This window comes from Oryza glaberrima, chromosome 10 (genome assembly GCF_000147395.1).
Source record: "Oryza glaberrima chromosome 10, OglaRS2, whole genome shotgun sequence".
Taxonomy (NCBI): domain Eukaryota; kingdom Viridiplantae; phylum Streptophyta; class Magnoliopsida; order Poales; family Poaceae; genus Oryza; species Oryza glaberrima.
The window spans coordinates 1,129,933-1,149,327 of NC_068335.1; the positions used below are offsets into that span (position 1 = coordinate 1,129,933).

At 40.0% G+C, this 19,395-nt stretch overlaps 1 protein-coding gene and 1 long non-coding RNA gene across 17 annotated transcripts; one reads left to right on the top strand and one right to left on the bottom strand.

Moving 5' to 3' along the window:
• Window positions 1-4,265: 4,265 nt before the first annotated feature.
• LOC127752822 (pentatricopeptide repeat-containing protein At5g62370) lies at window positions 4,266-11,774 on the bottom strand. Of its 14 annotated transcripts, none has more exons than XM_052278247.1 (7): window positions 8,676-11,771; window positions 8,337-8,422; window positions 8,040-8,089; window positions 7,353-7,682; window positions 7,153-7,243; window positions 5,962-6,089; window positions 4,655-5,261 (listed from the first exon to the last, which is right to left on the bottom strand). In XM_052278247.1, exon 1 carries the CDS (start codon window positions 11,652-11,654, stop codon window positions 8,877-8,879), a length of 2,778 nt encoding a protein of 925 aa, XP_052134207.1. In that variant the 5' UTR covers window positions 11,655-11,771; the 3' UTR covers window positions 4,655-5,261; window positions 5,962-6,089; window positions 7,153-7,243; window positions 7,353-7,682; window positions 8,040-8,089; window positions 8,337-8,422; window positions 8,676-8,876. The 14 variants fall into 14 exon arrangements, with proteins under 14 accessions (XP_052134212.1, XP_052134207.1, XP_052134215.1 ...); XM_052278255.1 differs by having other exon boundaries at window positions 7,353-7,666; window positions 8,316-8,422; XM_052278245.1 differs by having other exon boundaries at window positions 8,316-8,422.
• A 2,238-nt stretch (window positions 11,775-14,012) lies between these two features.
• On the top strand, window positions 14,013-18,512 carry LOC127786009 (uncharacterized). Of its 3 annotated transcripts, XR_008019888.1 has the most exons (5): window positions 14,013-14,928; window positions 15,038-15,149; window positions 15,212-15,318; window positions 16,390-16,592; window positions 17,864-18,512. It is a non-coding gene; the product is annotated as an uncharacterized LOC127786009 (long non-coding RNA). The 3 variants fall into 3 exon arrangements; XR_008019887.1 differs by having other exon boundaries at window positions 16,390-18,512; XR_008019889.1 differs by having other exon boundaries at window positions 15,053-15,149; window positions 16,390-18,512.
• Window positions 18,513-19,395: the final 883 nt, after the last annotated feature.

A 19,395-nucleotide genomic window follows, 5' to 3' on the forward strand; every position in this document is an offset into this window, starting at 1 on the left:
TATGACAAACGATGTTTTATAAAGTTTTCAACTTACTCGGTTAATCATAGGCTAATCCTGATTTTTACACCTACCATATCTTCACAGCAATCAAGCAAATCGACCAGCTCGGTATGCTAGAATATCATGTACCCTGAATTGGGGTTAGTTTCCTGATTGAATTGTATATGTTCAAACGAACATTTAGGCGCATCTCTATCTCAACATTGTAAATTTCCTTTTCTTCGTATACTGATTTAGTGACCAATTTACATCAATTTTATGCACTTAGAACATTTTATAGTGTGCCCGCTGCAACGCGCGGGGTATCAACTAGTTAGCATAATGACCGGGCCGGGTCATTAGGATCTTAGATAACTAGATGATGCCCCGCGCTTTGCCGCGGTATATATGTTAGATAATGGAGAAATAATGAAATGATTTGTATTGAAATATTATGAAAATGATTTGAGAATGATGATCTAGCATGTGTATGTTTAGTTTTAGAATGAAGTAAATTGTAGATATAATTACTATATGCTTACATGTTAAGCTTTGTGTGTTTAATGGGTTGATGTGGCATGCTTGCATGTAGGTTTTAAAAGTGCTAATAAATACTATGCTTGTATGTTGAGTTTTAGATGTTTGGTGGGTATTAGCTTTATAGAAAAAAGAGATTACGTTGTGTGCATGGATAGCCTAGTCGTGAGCGTGGCATGCGGCTGCTAGTGGCGCACGTCTTGGCTTCTAAATCTAATCTGTCTATTTAAGCATGTACTTAGCATCTTTGTTAATTGAGAGTAAAAAAACAGAAAAATGTTGCGTTTGTGCAGCTCCAAACTCCAGTGTTCTTCGCCAGTTCGCCTCTGGTGTGTGTGTGTTCATCAGGAGTGTGTGCGACTAGTGTATCTAGCTAGGGAGTGATTCCCAACATTAATCAAGTCATAAACCAAAAAAGGATTTTAACCTTCAAGTAATGTCATTCTATCTTTCTCACAGCTGCAGCTTTGTAGTCATATACAGGATAGTATAAGTAGAGCCAAAGTTGTAGCATATCTATTGTTCCATCCGTGAATAAGTAATAATATTATCCTTCAGGCTTAAAATGAGAAAAGCACAAGTAACCTAATAACTAATAAATTTCCAAAGGCTCATCCATCTTTTACTGGTAGAAAAAATAGTGGTGGTGATGGTAGCATATTATATGATGAATAATAAATTTCCAAAGGCTCACCCATCTTTTACTGGTAGAAAAAATAGTGGTGGTGATGGTAGCATATTATATGATGAATAGTATTGTAGTATCTTTTTGGTAAATGAGTGAATCATTCCATTATCTACTCTCTGTATATGTATGTGGCCATTTCATTTAATGTGAATTATGCAGGCAATATCCTAGATTTGGGGATACTATTTTTTTCTAGTTTAGAACTTTTGATATACTAAAAAAATATGCCCGTACATTACAACAGGTGAAGATTATTTTAATCTTGTTATTGTTATACGGTTTAGCTAGGATAAAATTCACTGTAGGAATTCGCTTAGATATATTTTTTTTAGAAAATCATGAGCTACAATGAGGAGTCTGACTTTTATCTTAAATTAGTAGCCAAGTTTTCTTAATGAGAATTCTTATACGACTCATTTTGTTTTTCCAAAAGCAGACAAACTTAAAATCCGACTCATACGCGAATATGCATTTCCAAAAGCGAGTGAACATAAAAACCGACTCAAACACGGATGACGTACCAAAATACCGGTAAAAACATCTTAAGTTTTTATAATAGTAGAGATTTATAATTTAGATCCATTACAATAAACCGGCACCATGTTGGTTCCAGTGTAAAAAAAAATGCTAGTGGCTAAAATATATCTACCTATGGTCTTACAGAACACTATAATTGTAGTCAGGATACCTACAGTACACGTATGTAGTATTTAGGATATCTCGTAAAATATATATACTTATGGTCTTACATGAGATTATAACTAAATATAACGGCTGCTGCTGGACTTGGAGCCCTAGCCAAGAGAAGCCGCTAAGCCAACCAGGCGGCATAACCAGTAGGTTTGCACTGCATATCCAATGGAAAGATGAGGAGCAGAACAATAGCATTATTACGCTTCCCAGAGAGTGGACAAATTGTACGACCAAAAAATAGATGTAGAATGACATAATGAAAATTTTCTTTCAAAATTGTAAACTATGCGCAATATAAGTTTTTTTTCGAAACATATAGTATTATCAAAGGCAGGCCAATATAAACAACAAGCATATCATGATCACTAACCCCCCCCCCCCCCCCCCCCCCCCTGGGCAGGTTCCTTGCCAAATTCATGGGGGTGCCAGAAGAGGATGAGCTTAAATACACAATGGACAAGATCAGTGACAACTTCAGTAATTACTCATCATGGCATAATCGCAGGTATGCCATAGTTAACAGATAATCTTTCTAAATGCTCTTAGCACATGTCCATTTGGTGATGTTTGAATTTTTAATTGGAGCCAGTGTGGATTTTGAAACATATGCAACTAATAACAGTTGGTCAAGTGAACCTTAACTACTAAAGTCCTGTGTCTTATGTTCTGCCTGTAGTAAAAGATTGCTCAAGTCTGGTCAGCAACTGAACTAACATTGATTCATAGACAATCAAGTGCTTATTGTGCAAAACAAAAAAAAATAACTTGAGGACTTAGCTTCTTAGATTAGGACTTAATTTTGGTACCCTGGCTTACTATTTTTAATTAGAGTTAATTTGTTTTGAGCAATTTGTATTATCCTTGTTGTTAGTGGTTTCCATAGTTGGTATTATGTTTATTCATCAGATTTTGGTAGTTACTTTTGTATGATATGTTAGGTGGCAGAACTACAAGATTAATTTTCATCTTTGCCAGCATAGTAGTGGCGAAATGCACATGAGAAGTCCTTGAGTTCACAGTCATCAGCGCATAGCTTTCGGTAACTGTAAAAAACAAAGTTTAGTTGTGCAACAGTTGACAGATGAAAATATATGGTTCTCTGGGCAAGTTTTGGTTTAGAAAACGGCAAAACGTATTTACATTTCAAGTGCCTGAGAACCAAAGGGACATTTGAATCCAACTTCAGATGCAGAGCCATGGCCAAAGTGATCTTATTCTTAGGCAGATGCCTACTCCGCTATCGATGCCAGTGTACAAATAGAAACTAAGCTTTATGAGTAAATTTCACAAAACTACAAATACTTTGAAATTATCACAAAACTATAGATTTAAGAAGATGTTTCACAAAACTACATATTTAACACTAAAGTTCTTAGAGAACTACATATTTAAGGTGGAGTATCGCTAAACTACAGATTTAATAACAAAGTTATCACAAAACTACATATATTAGAGTTTAAATCCTTAGCACTAGTGTTATATTTGAGTTATAAACGTGTAAGTTTTTTGATTGAATTGACACTAAACCTTTAGTTTTGTGATAATTTTGTTACTAAATCTGTAGTTTTGCGATATCCTATCTTAAATCTGTAGTTCTCTGAGAAATTTAGTGCTAAATCTGTAGTTTTGTGATACATCTTTTTTAAATCTGTAGTTTTATGATAATTTGATCAAAGTATATGTAGTTTTGTGAAATTTACTCTATTTATACAGTGATGAAAGAAATAACGATGATGAAACTTACTCAAGGTACGGAGGAAATAGATAATCCACCCAAGCCTAGGTGCAATTCAGCGGCGGAGCCAAGGCCCGGCTGCCCTGGGCAGTTGCCCGGGCTCTACCGCCGCATACACCATTAGATTAGCACTAACAAATCATGGTGTTTAGGCAGTATAGTCTCATTAGGATGCTTAATTCAGACAAACTAGTAAACCACGTACATGTCTCTCCAACCTCAAAGGCAAAGTGAATTCTTTATCACCAAAGTGAATTCCCTTGTTATTTTACTTCGTACCATAGTCGTCTCATTGTTATAATGGCTTGCACTGGTTTTCCTCTCTAAATTAAAATACAAAATAATTGATTTATGATAAATAGTCTATGCAGTTGTATAGATATGTTATAACACTGCTAGAAGAAAGCATTTGTACTCCCGGTTTGCAAACCCCTTTAATCCCGGGTAGCAAACCAGGGCTACAAGTACGGGACTAAAGATCATCCCGGTTCAAATACCCGGGACTAAAAGTTTTTTTTTTCTACTTAAATATTGATTTCAAACTGTCCTCATTCATAAAATCATCCTCATTCACAAAATCATCCACAAATTCAATAACAAAATCATCCACATTCATAAATTCAACAACAAAATCATCCACATTTACAAAAACATCACAAAATCTTCCAAAAATTTACATCACAAAATCATTAAAAAAACATCTAAAAATCATCCCCTATTCTTCTATTTATTTCTACTCCACGACGGCCGTTCCGGGCGCCGCCCTCCGCGAGGCCCGCGCTGCCCCCCTCCCCCCTCCAGCGCTGGGCGCCGCCGCGCTCCGCCAACGCCTCTAGCTGCCGCCCGCTGACGTGAGGGTAGAGGGAGAGTGGAAGCCGGCAAGGGGAGGACGGGAGGAAAAGATAGAGGATGTGAGGGAGAGAAAGAGATAACATTCATAAAATTATAAAATTATGGCGAATGAAAAAACGTCACACCATTCGTGACGAACGCCTCTTCCCACTACGCACTTCCTGCAACCAATGCATTTTATCTCAAGGTGCTCACAGTCATGTTTGTGACAATTTTCACATCCTTTTTACGAAAGTAGAACGTCACAGAAGGTAATGTGAAAAAACAACTGAACACTACATAACAAGTCATGAAGAGGAGTCTTTTACCCCTATGCCATTAAGAAAGTTCGAGGTTACGCGTGTGCCACAAAAAAGTTTTGAGTCACCTGTATGCCATGACATAAACTTTCGTTTACCCGTGTGCCATTCCATCCACCTTCTGTTAGAGAATGAGCTCTGACATGTGGGACCCACGTATGAAAATGACTAAATTGCCCCTGAAGCATTTTCAAACCCTAGCCTAGCCGCCGCCTCTCTAGCCGCCACCTCCGCCGCCGGTAGTTGCCGTCGCCGGCACGCCGCCTCGCCTCGCCTCGTCTATCCGCCGCCGCCTCTCTAGCCGTCGCTGTTGCCGGCACGCCGCCGCCGCTGCCTCGTCTGTCTATCCGGCGGCGCGCCTCGTCTATCCACCGCCGCCGGTTGTCGCCGTCGCCGGCACGCCACCGCCGCCGCCTCGCCTCGTCTATCCGGCGGTGTGAGCTGATTTCTCTTCCAAATGTTCCATCCAAAGTGGCTGAAATAGAGCAAGGGCAAAATAGATCTTTCAAACCTCCGTTAGTGCTGATTCCATCCAAAGTGGCGCACAGGTAAACGAAAGTTTGTGTCATGGCATACAGGTGACTCAAAACATTTTTGTGGCACACACGTAACCTTCAACTTTCAATGGCATAGGGGTAAAAGACTCCATGAAGAGATAGGTCTTAACATTTTTTTCCCTATATGGATTCTCCAACTTGAACGTTCTCATTTTAGGTCGTATGAATTAGTTATAAATTTTACTAGATTTAATAGGGTTAAAAACATTAGAAATGATAAATGAATTAGTACTTTATACCACTATGCTCAGTTTGAAACAAATTATTGAGCGGATTGTTGCCATGGATTATCTACTTGATTATATAAGGATAACATTTACATTTTTCCCACATTGTATGCGTTTTTCCTAGACGGGGGACCTTGCGTTTTTCCCACATTTATAAATGCATTGCAGACCAATGAATTGCTGATAGCTGAGGCCCATCGAAAGTACGATGCAGATGATCAGCAAAATTTGGAGTGAAACAATCAGGCATAACAGGTGGCTGCTTTTCATACTTGGGGAAGTGATCAAGACATGACTGTACAATAGCATTTTGCATCTGACGGAGAGATTTTCATTAAAACAACTGGAAAAGAATATGAACCAAGAAATCAAAATATATAAAATGAATTACCTGAACATTGCGACAGCGGAAGGCATGCAAGGCAGCACATTCCCTTTGTGTTGTTGCAAGGGAACCAACACTAATCAGACTACCAAGTAATCTGAGGATGGAGTTTCTTCAAAACATTGGCCCAACTGCTGCACATACAACACAAACATTATTTATAAGACAAATGGAAGTAAATTATTAAGTTAGCAAATGTTGTATACAATGGAAAAGGCATTGTAATATTATTTGTATATCAAGTAAAGTTAGCAAAGATATACAAGGAAATTATATACATTCATGAGTATATGACTCATAACAGGTCTTTCAAGATGAGTCTGCCTGTTTTTACTTTAGATTTAGCTAAATTCACGCAACAGGCTAATTGGGTCATGTCAGAATTAAGAAACCAGAACTAGCAAAGGTATAGTGAATCTGATTTACACGTGTCCAACTGTTCAATGCCACTCTGAGTGTGGGGCTCACAAATGAAGAGCAAAACTCAAGTTTCGCAACTTATCCTTACATTTGGAATTTAGGAAGAAATGCAACCAGAGAACATTTCAACATAAAAGTTAGTGATGCAAGTTGTGGTAAAGGGCAGGGCTCATGCTTGACACTGCAGTTGGTAGAAAACTGGGACAAATGCTGCTGGCTGCACAACAAATATCTGAAAATTAACTTGGTTTTTTAATTCATATTCCAACTAGAAGTCTTTTCTGTGCTCCTAGGTTTCAGTTTAGTGGTTGTCTATAACTCAGAACATGTTGCTTTAAATCCTGTTTTAAGAAAATAGCCATGCCATCTGCTCTTCCTGAAAAAACAAACTGTGACTGCGCTTGCTAAGACTTTAGCCAAGCAACGCTTATTGGGTAGTGCAAGCTCTAATAATATCATGCCTACCAGAATTGAACAAGCCAGTCCTAATCAGAAGACATCAGATATATGAACATCCAAACAACATAATTCTAAAGAATAATAACAAATGCATTTGCAATGAATGTAAAGGTTAGCAAAAAGTGTAGTACAATGTACCAACAAGCCATCCACAATGACTCAGTTTCTTTGTTTGAACCAACATTCTGCCTATTAGATATACTTGATTGAGAAGTTGAAAACAAAGAATAGATAAATAAGCACAGTTATCAAAATAATTTCATTTTAGACAAAAGGATCTTCAGGCTTTAACAAATGAGAAGAACCCAGTATAGCTACCTGAACCAGGTCAAGGAAATGATAAAAGCAACTTCACCTTCTCTGAAAGTACATTTATATTCATGCTTTAGTAGAACAACATCATAACATCCTGAAATCATTGGCAAAATATTATTAGGTGATTTCATTGCAAAGACATGTTTGTATAGTTGCTCCACAGAAAATACCATCAACAAAACAAGGTGGAAACCATAACGTACCTATTTCATGCATCCACTGCTTTCACGATGGATATGAGAGGATGGGCTCTCATATTGAAATTTATTAAGAGGGGTGAGGCTCGAACCCGGGTCAACTAGCCCAAACCTTGTGGTGCTAGCCGGAAGATCCCCGGGCCTTTCTCATCCACTGTTTTCACAGACAGCGTGACATGCACATCCCTTGATACAGATTCATGACTATTCTCATAGGAATTATATAGGTGAGCTCAGCATTCCTCAAAAAAGCAAGGGCTCAAACGTTCTAATGTACTCAACAGATTCAAAGCTTCCAGAAACAAATTGAAGTTCTGCCTCTGTTCAGGTAAAAAACTGCAGAGTATGAAATTTGCAGTTAAGAATATATACAGTTGTTTTGGCGCTTCAGAATGAAAACAGAAACAACAAAGATTTATCAATCATGTATAAGGCATGCATGAGCCCAAGAAAAAATATAAGTGAAAATTACAGTTGCCACAATATCCGACATAAAAGAAGAAACACAGAGTTCTACTTTGAGCAAACTTGAACAGCCTTAAGAAGAAAGCACAAGTGGTGAACTATCCCTAAAGTTTAGAATATTTAAAAGGTTTGTATACAGAAATAGCATTTTACATCCAACAGAAAGATTTTTATTCAAACAGCTGGAAAAGATATTTACCAAGAAAGAAAAATATAAACATGCATTACCTGAACAATGAGATGGCAGAACGCATGCAGTGCCACATATTCCCTTTGTCCTGTAGCAAGTGAACCAAAAGACCAGTTAAATACCAAGTACTGTGAGGTTGGAGTTTCCTAAAAAAAAAACATTAGACTCACTGCTGCATGTACAACTTAACAGAATGATATGATAAATGGAAGAAAAGATTCAGTTAACAAATGTATAGACAATAAATATAAAAGGAAATTAGAATATTACTCATAAATCAAACATCGTAAGCAAATAATACAAGGAAATCCTACACTCATGAACGCATGACTCACGACACGGAGTTTTTGGATGAGGACTCTGTCTTCACTTCAGTTTTAACTATGAAACTCAAGCTTGCATTGCAATGTGCCCCAAGGTGCTGGATGTACAGAAAACAACTATGAGAAATACATCACAGCATACTTAGGACATGTCCTACAGACTTTTTGTTTTTTGCTTAGTGCTTAACTGCTAAATATACAGAATGATATAGTCCATAAACTAATACTTAAGTACATAGAACAGGGCAGGCTGGAGCAGTGGAGAGTTAATGCTGACTCTATGCACTCATGAAAGCTACCTTGTAGAATAATGGATCAGAGCAGATGTGCTCGACCCTAAATAAATGTTACCTGAAGCATCCTGAGTTCTGTCTTTGTGATCTCCCACCAATTTATAAACACCTGCATGGCTGCATAGTGCCATTGTTAGCATCTGCACACAGCTTTCCTCCAATACCCAGCTCAGGCTTCTCGCCTTCCTGAAACCTTGAAGAACTCCAAGTAGCTTTGGTAATCGCTTCGGCATTTGATGCCTTCTGTAGCATACATCCATTATCCTACTGCATATAGAGGCACACTACCCTCCATTTCGAAAGCCAAATCAAGTTCCCCCTGTTTATAGCATAGCTCCTCTAAACATTTCTTTGTTTTTGTATCAAGATACTTCCTTTTCTTCAGCATCAATGTAAAAATCCTGTCAGCCTCACTCCATCGTCCATCTTTTGCAAGTACCAATAGCAAAGAAGTGTAGTTGGCATATCGTGGAGTATAACCCTGGAAAAGCATATCTTCAAATAACTGTAGGACAATATCAATTGCATTTTCAGCAAGAAGAAGCTCCATTAGTTTGTCATAGGAAGCCTTACTAGGAACAAAGCCTCTTTTGTGCATCATCAATAAAAACGAAAGTGCTTCTTTCATTCGTCCAGCAAGAGAAAGCCCCTTAATAAAAGTGTTGTATGTTATCTTATCAAAGACACATCCGTCACTGTTCAACGAGTTAAATAGTTGGATAGCATGGTTGATGTCTCCTAATCTTATTTGATTATTCATGAGTATAGTATACGTCACATGATTGGGAAGAATACCAGTTTGGTCCATCACAGATAAGAGACTGTAAGCATCATCCATCTTATTGGCTCTACAAAGGCCATTAATCATCCCATTGTAAATATGTAAATCAGGCACCATACCATTTTCTTCAAGATCCTGAATTATACCCTGAGCAACCTGAATCATTTCCTCTGTACATATCTGATTGTCCTTCTGCTTTCCATTTCTTGTATCAATGATTTGAGGCAGCATTCTAAATAACATATACCTTGCTTCCTTCAGTTTTTTAGCCAGAGACGGTCTCATGCCTCGGCGAGCTATATTTCGGCAAATGCCAGCGACTAAAGCACCATAGGTGATGAGATCAGGTGCAACATTGGTTTTCATCATCAAAACAACAAGATCTAAACCTAATCTTACATCTCCTTTCCTAAAAAACTGATTTATAAGCATTGTATAGATGACTGTTTGTGGTGCGATGCCCTCCTCCAGCATCCTTTCCAAATAACCAAGAGCCTTTCTGATTTTGTTTCCCTTTACCAGGCCATTTATAAGTGAACCATAAGCATGGGGACCAGGTTGCAAACCTCTCTTTAGCATTTCATCGAAAATACGGCACACATTCCTTGTTTGCCTCGTCAAGGAATATCCATTAATAAGTGATGTGTAAATAATCTCATCTGGTGCTAATCCTTCTCGAATCATTTGGCGGAGTGTAGCCTCCGCTTCTTTAAGGCGCCTCATTCTACACAAGCACACTATAATAGAATCATATACTGCAATAGAAGGCTCTATCCCATCCTTGGCCATTTCACCAAACAGATGAAGTGCGCTTTCTATTTCACCAATCTTACAATATGCTGTTACCATGATTGAATTTGTGGACATATCAGGTCTGACACCCCTGCTCTGCATAAGAGTAATGAGTGCCCTAGCATCATCCATACGATTTTGCTCACACAGGCATTTTATCACAATATTGTATGTTAAGACAGAGGGATCACAGCCATAAGCCACCAGCTTCCCCAGTAGATAGTAGGACACATCTAGCCTCCCCTCCGAGCACATGGCAATTATCATCAAATTGAAGACGATATTAACAGGGAGCACATTGCTTGTCACTATTTCATCGAGAAGATGGTCAGCCTCCTTCTGTAAACTCATGTTCGAGCACCCACCGGCAAGCGAAGAAAGCTCCAGCAGCTTGGCGCCACAATCCAACTTGGCAACAGCCTTCAATGCTTTCCGCACAAATAAAACCACCCAGCCTTTGGGGAAGAACCTCGCTATCGAAATAAACATAACATGGTCAGGGAAAAGGCCACTCTCCAGCATCTTATCAAACAGATTCTCGGCCTCACCCAACTTCCCATCCTTGCAGAGCGACGCCATCAGAATAGTGTAGCACCTTAAGTCAGGTGCAACACCCGTCCTTACCATCACCTTGTAGATATCCATGGCAGCACCAACCCACTTGCTCTTACAATACCACTTGATCATCACATTGTAGGTTGCTGCGTCAGGCTGAATGCCCCTGTCAATCATCTCATGGTACATCTGGAGGCCATGATCGACACGCCCATGCTCAAACAATCCCCATATCATCGTCGTGTAAGCGTACGCATCCAACTGAACATGCTCATCCCCCTTCATCCTACGGAATACATCCAGCGCAGGCTCCAGCCGCCCTTCCCGGCAAAACACCCGGATGAGCGCCGTGCTGAGCTCCCTATCGAGATACATCCCTTTGGTGAGCATCAGCTGGCACATGTCGCTGGCATCGAGGGAGCGCCTGGCCTTGCAGTATGCGAAGGCAAGCGACCTGTAGACGCGGACGGGGGGTGTGAGCCCGGAGCGAAGCATTGCGTCGAACAGGAAGCGGGCCTTGTCGACGGCCCCCTGGGAGCACAGGCCCGGGATGAGGAGGGCGAACTCCGAGACGGGCAACGGCGAGGGGTTGCCCATCGAGAGCACGAGAACGTTCATGGCCTCCGTGGGCATGGAGGCGGAGCACATGGCGCGGAGGAGCGCGGCGGTGGAGGCGGGCGAGGGGGCGGCGCCCGACTGGACGAGGCGGTGGAAGTGGGAGAGCGCGGAGGAGATGTCACCGAGACGGGAGTGGCAGGCGACGAGCGCGTCGGAGACGGCCGGGTCGGGGTCGGGGGCGTCGGCGAGGGCGAGGCGGGAGGCGACGGCGCGCGCCTCCCGGAGGCGGCCGCGGCGGAGCAGGCGGGTGAGGAGGTCGGCGCAGTGCGAGGCGTGAGCGCGGGAGCACATGGGGAATTAATGGGAGCAGGAGGCGGGCTCGTCGCCGGCATCGAGCGCGGCGGGCGGGGGCAGCCGAGGGTGGCGCCGCCGCCGGGGAATTCGGGGAAGAGAGGAAGGATTTGACGAGCGAGCGATATCCACCGTTGATTATCATCCAACGGTCACTTGATTATTACTCTCCTCTTCTCTTATTTGGAATGAATGAAATCATTTTTTATGACGCTATTGTTGTGTTGTTGTACTTGTCGACTATAGCCGTGTTTAGTAGAGCTACAGATTCGATGTTTATATGTTAAATTATAGTGGTCTAAAATTTTTATTTTTTAATCTAAAACATGAACAAAATAATTCAAATGTTGATCGTAAATCTAAATTTATGGATTTGTGGAGCCAGGACCCAGCTAAAAATATCTTAAATATGTGGTGTAAGAAGTTGTGCCAAAGAAGACCTATGAATATAGCCTTTTGTAGTCTGTAGGAATACTTGCATCTCCAGCAAGCATCTAGGCCATGTTTGGCTAATGGGATAAGAAAATGATTTCCCACCTACCAAAAGGCATCAATAAATCCTAACTATTCATTCTCTTGTTACATTTAATCATAGCTCTTCATTCATTTCCCAATCCCAATCCTACTCATTATTTCTTATTATCCAAACACACCCCTATTGCGTGAGTTGCCAACCCACAGCGTCTCTTTGATCAATAGAAGGATTTGCGTGATAGTCCAAGCCCATCTCAATATGAAAAGTGTACAAGATTGGTAGAGATCAATAGCTAGTATGGTACTCTTGTGTAACTTGTTCTCTCAAGGTTACCAGAAATGGATATAAAAATCTTTAAAAAAATTTACAATGTAGAGTCTACCACTTCACCAAAAATCACATTCAAATTTGATCTGTAGAAATGAAAAAGACAAATTAAGACATAAATAGTATCAATCCTATTCATATGTTGGATTTGTCTCTTTTTTTATGTCAATTTGTGACTTGAGTTTGGACTTGATTTTTATGTAGTAGTTTACTAGCAAAAATACCTGTGCGTTGCAACGGGTGAAAAACTTCTAATAATAATGTAAGTTTTTCATACATAACGATATCGATAACAACTGTTTGTATGGATCGTTTGTAGCTAAGACAATAAAAAAATTGGAACATCTTCAATAAAATGACCCAACCTCGACGATGGCAACCTCACCGATGCTTGCTTTACCTAAAATAATTGGATTATTCATGTGACAACATGCATATAATCTAAAATACTATTGGAATCTCATTCTTGCAACCAATAATAGGATCAATCAAATCCTACATTGCCTCGCATGGTCAAGTCTACACAAAATAGAGTCACTATGCACTCTTCTCTAAATAACAATTAAAAATGTATTTATTTTTTAATATTATATCCATATCATATTTTATCAATAATAGTAGCTATACTTAATAAAAACAGTCTGATAATTGCATATAGAGACGTGCAAGGTCTCCAATACAGAAGAATAGATGACGAAACAAAAGTCGTGTAGGAGATAGAAAAAAATTGATGGATCCCATCTGACCCAAGGCGTCCATCAATTTAGCGTTTTTCAAACCATATTTTCTTGCGAGGTTTTTTCAAACCATTTTATTGGAATGGCGCGTTTTTTCTAAAAGTTTTTTCCTCGCATGTTTTTTTTATTTTTTAGGATGATGGAAAAGAAAAAAGTGAAAAGAAACGAAAAAAGGAAGAAAAACAGAAAAACCGTGCGTGGGAATAGGATTTTTTTTCCCTTTTTAAGGGATTAGATCTAATTTTTTTGCCACTTTTTTCTTTTTTTTTTGAATCGGACTTTTTTTTCCTTTTTAGGAGAATCGGATCTACGTTTTTTTTTTGCTATTTTTTCTCGGACTTTTTTTTCTTTTTAAGGGGAATCGGACTTCTTTTTTAGTTTTTCTTTTCACTATTTTTTTTTCACGGATGACGGAAATTTTTTATACCTTTTAAGTAGTAGAGATAGTGATAGAGATGTATATGGTATGAATGCTGATAATTGTTTTTTTAAAATTTTTAACAACCATTTGAATGGCGTTTGACCCTCGAGAGTTTAAAGCACTTTCTTCCCTGTATGGTGGTTTGTCAAATATACTGCAGGGCTGATCATGCCTTCCGGCCATCGTTGTGAGAAACATGGGCAAATGTCACACCATATCAGTGATGATGATCATCTACCGTATAATTTAATTAACTCATCATGTGACACATCTAACGATCAAAAATCATGACATCGATCCAACGGCTTCCCCGCCTCCCCCGGCAAAATCACCGCGCCTTGGGTGAAATCCTAACGGTGGAGATCGATCCCACCTCCCACCTCCCTCAATCACCGCTCTCCCAGACTCCCACTGCACCTGCGCCGCATCCCCAACCCAATCCCTCTCCCACACGCGATGACATTGGAAACTGCTCCGCCATCAGCCTCGCCGATCTGCCCCACACGTCGTCAAGGGCGCCGGCTCGCTGCCCACTCCGTCATCGTCACATCCATCCTCGGCCAGGAATCACGTCGCCGCCGATGCCCTCCGCGCCGATCTGTTCCTCACCGCCACCGATCCCCGCTGCCAGCTCGCCCTCCACCGATCCCCCCGCCGGAAGCCCTTCTGTCGTCAGGTCGCCGCCGATGCCTTCCACGCCGAGCTGCTCCTCGCCACCACCGATCCCTGCTGCCAGGTCGCTGTCGACGCCTTCCGCACCGAGCTGCTCCTCGCCGTGCCGCTTCCCCACCGATCCCCGTCGCCGTTGCCTTCCCGTCCAGGCCGCACCGGTTGTCGGACGAGCTCAGGGGCGCTAGATCTGAGCAAAATGGTGACAGCTCACAATCTCCACCTACTCCCCTACGAGCCCCGACGCCGCCTCCTGCCCACCCCCATGCTGGGCTCCCCTTCGACGACATGAACGGGCTGAGCGGACACGACGACGACGATAGCCTCCTCAGCAAGTTTTGCTCCTGCCGACCACTAGCTAGCTAGCTAACGTCTCGACGATGTGTCTGTGGCTAGCTACACTGCTACAGCTCTGATGTGGCAGCTTGTATGGTGTGGCTGGGAGACGACGACGCAGTGTTTGCGAGAGTATGGGAGTCGCGAGCTCCAGCCTTAAGGGAGGGGAAGGAGCATAAAAAAATTTAAGGGATGAAATGAGAAATAAAAAGTTAAAAACAGAGACAAGACAAAATAGAAAAAAAATTGGAAGATTGGAAGAGAGGTTCAGAAAATTTAAATCAGTGGCTCATGACCATTGTTCTAAAGGTAAATAAGCTTGATTTTCTACTTGTATATTGCAATTGTTGATCGGTTGATGGAAGGACTCCAAAATCTCAGTATAAAGTTATACTAATAGCATCACTGCACTTCAAAGAGAATGATCATGCAGATAGGCCTGCAGTTCGCTACCGAGGTGCAGGATAGCTAGGAAGGAGATAACTGGAGCAGTACTTGTGTCATAGACTGAGACAGTGCCAATCGACGAGGTGAGCTCTTAATTTGTAGTTTCATATGTAACTGCATTATCTGATTATTGTCAGTTCATCAGACAGTTGCATCGAGGACACTGGACTTTTGGTCCCATAGCTTCAAACAAAAAGACTGCTTTGTAGTTTCAATCTGGAAATCCATTTTCGTCGGTCCCATGCAGTGAAGGTAAAGACAGTTTGAACTATTGTTTCTGTTATTGTTAATATGTACAAGGTGCTATCGGTGTTTATATGAACATATGTTATCAGTCATACATATCAACTATCTGTTTATTTTCGCTTTCCAAATGATGAATATATATGTTCCATGGCATTTTATAGGGCACATTTTGGGGAAACCATAGTATTACACTTGTATGTTTATTATTGTGGGTTAACTGCATAATTTACGTTCGGACTTGTTCCCTGTAAAGCCAGCATAGCTGGACTTTGTATTCGAAATACCGATAGCCATCTAAAACTGGGCCATCATTGTTTCAGATTTATGGGTCAAATATTTTTCCATTTTTTTCCAGCATTTGGTTGTTTCTTTGTTGTTATTTGAGATTTGTAGGACTGGTCTTGATCTGGGTGAAATGCTTAATTGATGTAAAATTTGACCTTAAATTGCAGCCATTATCCAGCCAATCTTACACAGAAGTACTGTACTACTGTTGAGCTACAAAATACAGTTCATAAGAAGTTTATTTTTTTCACATTTCTCATAATTTTGTCGATTTGCTCGGTAATTGTGCATAAGACTGAAGACCCTTCCCAGTAATTGGTCTACATTAACCTTTGTCAAAGCTGCTAAGCCTTTTCAACAAGTTGGATCTGCAAACTGATAAACATCTGAGAAAATATGAGGCACAATTATTAGACTCAAATAAGAGTGTCTCGTTACCCATATTTGTCTATATGATTCAAGAATTCAAAATATTTGCAGCCACTGAATCCTTATTAATACTTTTCTATTCTTCTATGTAGACTTTACATATATATACTAACTCTCTACTGACTGGACGGGTGCTTAATTTGATCTTTGCAAATAATGACCCTGTACTGATTTGATCTGGACTAGCATAATTAGTATAAATGGTAATACTGTTCTAGCATATTTATATGCCTTTTCGCATGAAAATGTTGTGCTTTTTTATTTAGGAGCTCCATAGCATTGGTGCTCTGAGCACTTAAATGCCAGCATAGAACTCAATTCAAGTACTTGAGTAATTTGATTGAGTGTCTTGAATCTTATTAGCTAATTGGGCTCCACTTTGCGCCGGCAACCCCGGCGGGCAACCTCTGCACCGCCACCTCCCCCGTCGTCTGGTCTCCACCGCCGGTAAGAAATTGCAGAACCCCACGTTTAATTTAATTAAAGATCTTGTCTGTTCAGAGCTGCAGATTAGGTGTTTAATTTCTTCATGGCACCCTTCGTGCAGAAGGAATTGCTCAAATCAGGTATGTCTCTATTCCTATTATTACCTACTCTTGTACTCTTATTCATATCTTCTGACTGAATTCAGAATGTATTACCATATCGATTACTTCAGAAAATTTTATGTTACATAACCAATTGAATGAAGTTTGTATCCATATGGTGGAACCTGGGTTGTTCCAAGATGAATGACTGGGTTACATGCTCAGAAAATTATCAACTAAAATTCTCACCCAACCACCATACTTAACATGGAGAAGCAAAATATTTTAATGCCGGCTAAATTTACAAGCTTCACATTAATCTCTTTTGGTCAATGTGTTGTTGCAACCTATGCTGAAATAATGCCCCTTCCTACCTTGATTCCTTTACTATATTGGGTTATTATTGCAAGGTGTACAACTTAAGAGGTCCAATCTGCATTGTGTCTTGTACATGTCATAAATTAGTAGGTTACAGCTTCCTGCTAATAGTTTTTTTCAATGGATGTTCCTGATAAATGCACTTAGTGATTCCCCTTAATCATTGAATGTGAGAGGTTTTTAATTTATTCAATGTGAAAATATATTTATTTCCCATGTGAACTATTAGCTGTGACAGTTTCAGTGTTGAGGCAAATTGTCGACTTTTTCAAAACAGCTATGCTATCAGTAAGCTAAACACATGCATGGAGTTTTGTTCTTTGTACATTTAGTTAGGATAGCAACCGTGCTAGCAGCTCTTACTCAAATCTGATATAATTTTCAGTATACTGTTAAACTTTCAGTCATTTATATGCGTGGAGTGCAAACTTAAGTTTATTATTTATATGCCCTGGAGCGTATACTTAAATTTATTATTTATATGCCCTTGCTTTTTATATTCAGCCATCACATTTTACTAATAACTGTTTTATATCCTTACTCGTACTGTTGGCTCATATAAGACACAAGTGAAGCTATTTGAGGAATCAATAGCTGTACCAATTTCTTTCCAGTTACATTGGTGAACAAAATTGGTATAGGTACTGCAACTAGATCAGTCGCACAGAACTTTCTCCAAATTGGATTGGCCTCATTCCTGATGACTACATAAACATCATGGAAAAAAATATATGCGATGTGTTTGATCTTAGGAAGTATGTGATGTGGATTTGGGTGATCTTACCCTGTTGTTGGCTTTTACAATGGCATGATTAATAGTGTATAAATAAAATCATTTAGTGCTCTGTAAAAATTTATGTTGCTTGTTGATGTCTGAATGGGCATGGATAACATTGTCATCTTACATAAATACTATGATTTTTTTTCACTAGGCTCTGGACAAATTCATATTCAGCAACACAACATGCACACTTAAGTTCCACTTGAGCATATAGTTCTCTTTAATCCTTCTGCCACATCAATCTCATGGTCTGCTCTGTTTCATACTATATGTTAACACTCGTGTTTAAATATGTACTTTTGCCACCGGTAAATTTTAGTAGTCATTCCATGTAGATATTGAAGAAGATGTTAACGAGATGACCAACAATTGTTATACACATTATGAAACTATTACTTTGATATTTGTATCATATCAAACTGTTATATTCACGCCCTTATGTTATGTTCACGCCCTTATGCATTACTTTGATATTTTTGGGTTTATATTCACGCCCTTATGCTATGTTCTCAATGGGCTGCGGTCGACATGTGCCTTGTGTGGTAAATTGAATTGCACCGTAGCGTTTAGCACGGGCATATTACTATCACTAAAAGAAGGGCATTCGGATGCTACGCGACATCAAAATACATGAAATCCTCATCATGTGCATACAAGCGCTGGACAGCGTATTCGTTAAGGCAAATAATCCGACTATTTGTGAGAGAATGTTTTCCACGGATCACCTCCTCGAATTCTTTGTCTCCACCATGAAATTTCTCCAGAGCTGGATGTACAACCTTTGCTCCTTCAACTTCACAGTACAGGCACCGGACATGTTCTGTTGATAAATAAAATGAAATGAAATCAGAATCTTCAACAAAGGTGATGAATTAATAAGTAAATCAATCGATCATAGGATTGACCATATCTAAAAGTAAATTTTCGACAGTGAAAACGTATTTGCAATTTCACCATTTCTAATGTGTATGAAAAAGGAACAAAAATCCATTTATAACCTAAACTCATGCGTCTGATTGAAATCAATCTTGGACTACAATATGCCTTGTTGTATTCTCAAAATAATTCACTTTAACTATAGTAAGTACTTCCATAGTATTTTTTTTTAGTTTTATCCATATATTGTAATAGAAAATAGTTATGAATGCTGCATTTTTGAACATATATAACAGATCAAGCAGCTTACCAGCAAATGGCAATGGCATATCCACCTTGCAACAAATGACAGCCGGTTCACCCTCATCCTTCTCATTATCGAACTCAGCGAAAAAGAGCATAGGAGATGATGAACAACCCTCCTTCTCCGTGGCCAAGAAGTTTACATGCGTGTACCTATACTCGCAAGGTGCGAAGGAAAGGTAATCTTCCTGCTTGGAGCAATAATACTCTGAACCGCACACCGAGTCGTTCGCGCCACAAATCACATGAAGGCTGTACGTAGGTTTCTACAAAATAAAGTTACGATAATGAGCAAATTGCATTGGCAGTATATCATAAATTGTGTATATATGATGAACAGAAGCAAAACGAACCCCGTCTCGAAGAAAGTGTTGGTTGAGGGTAGCTTTGACATTCCTAGAGATCCTCCTCTGCTCGGCCATGGAGCGCATCCTGCCATCGGACACCAGCCATGTGGATTTCTTGCGGACTGGTTGAGGAGATGGCTTCTGCTTAGCTAGCAAC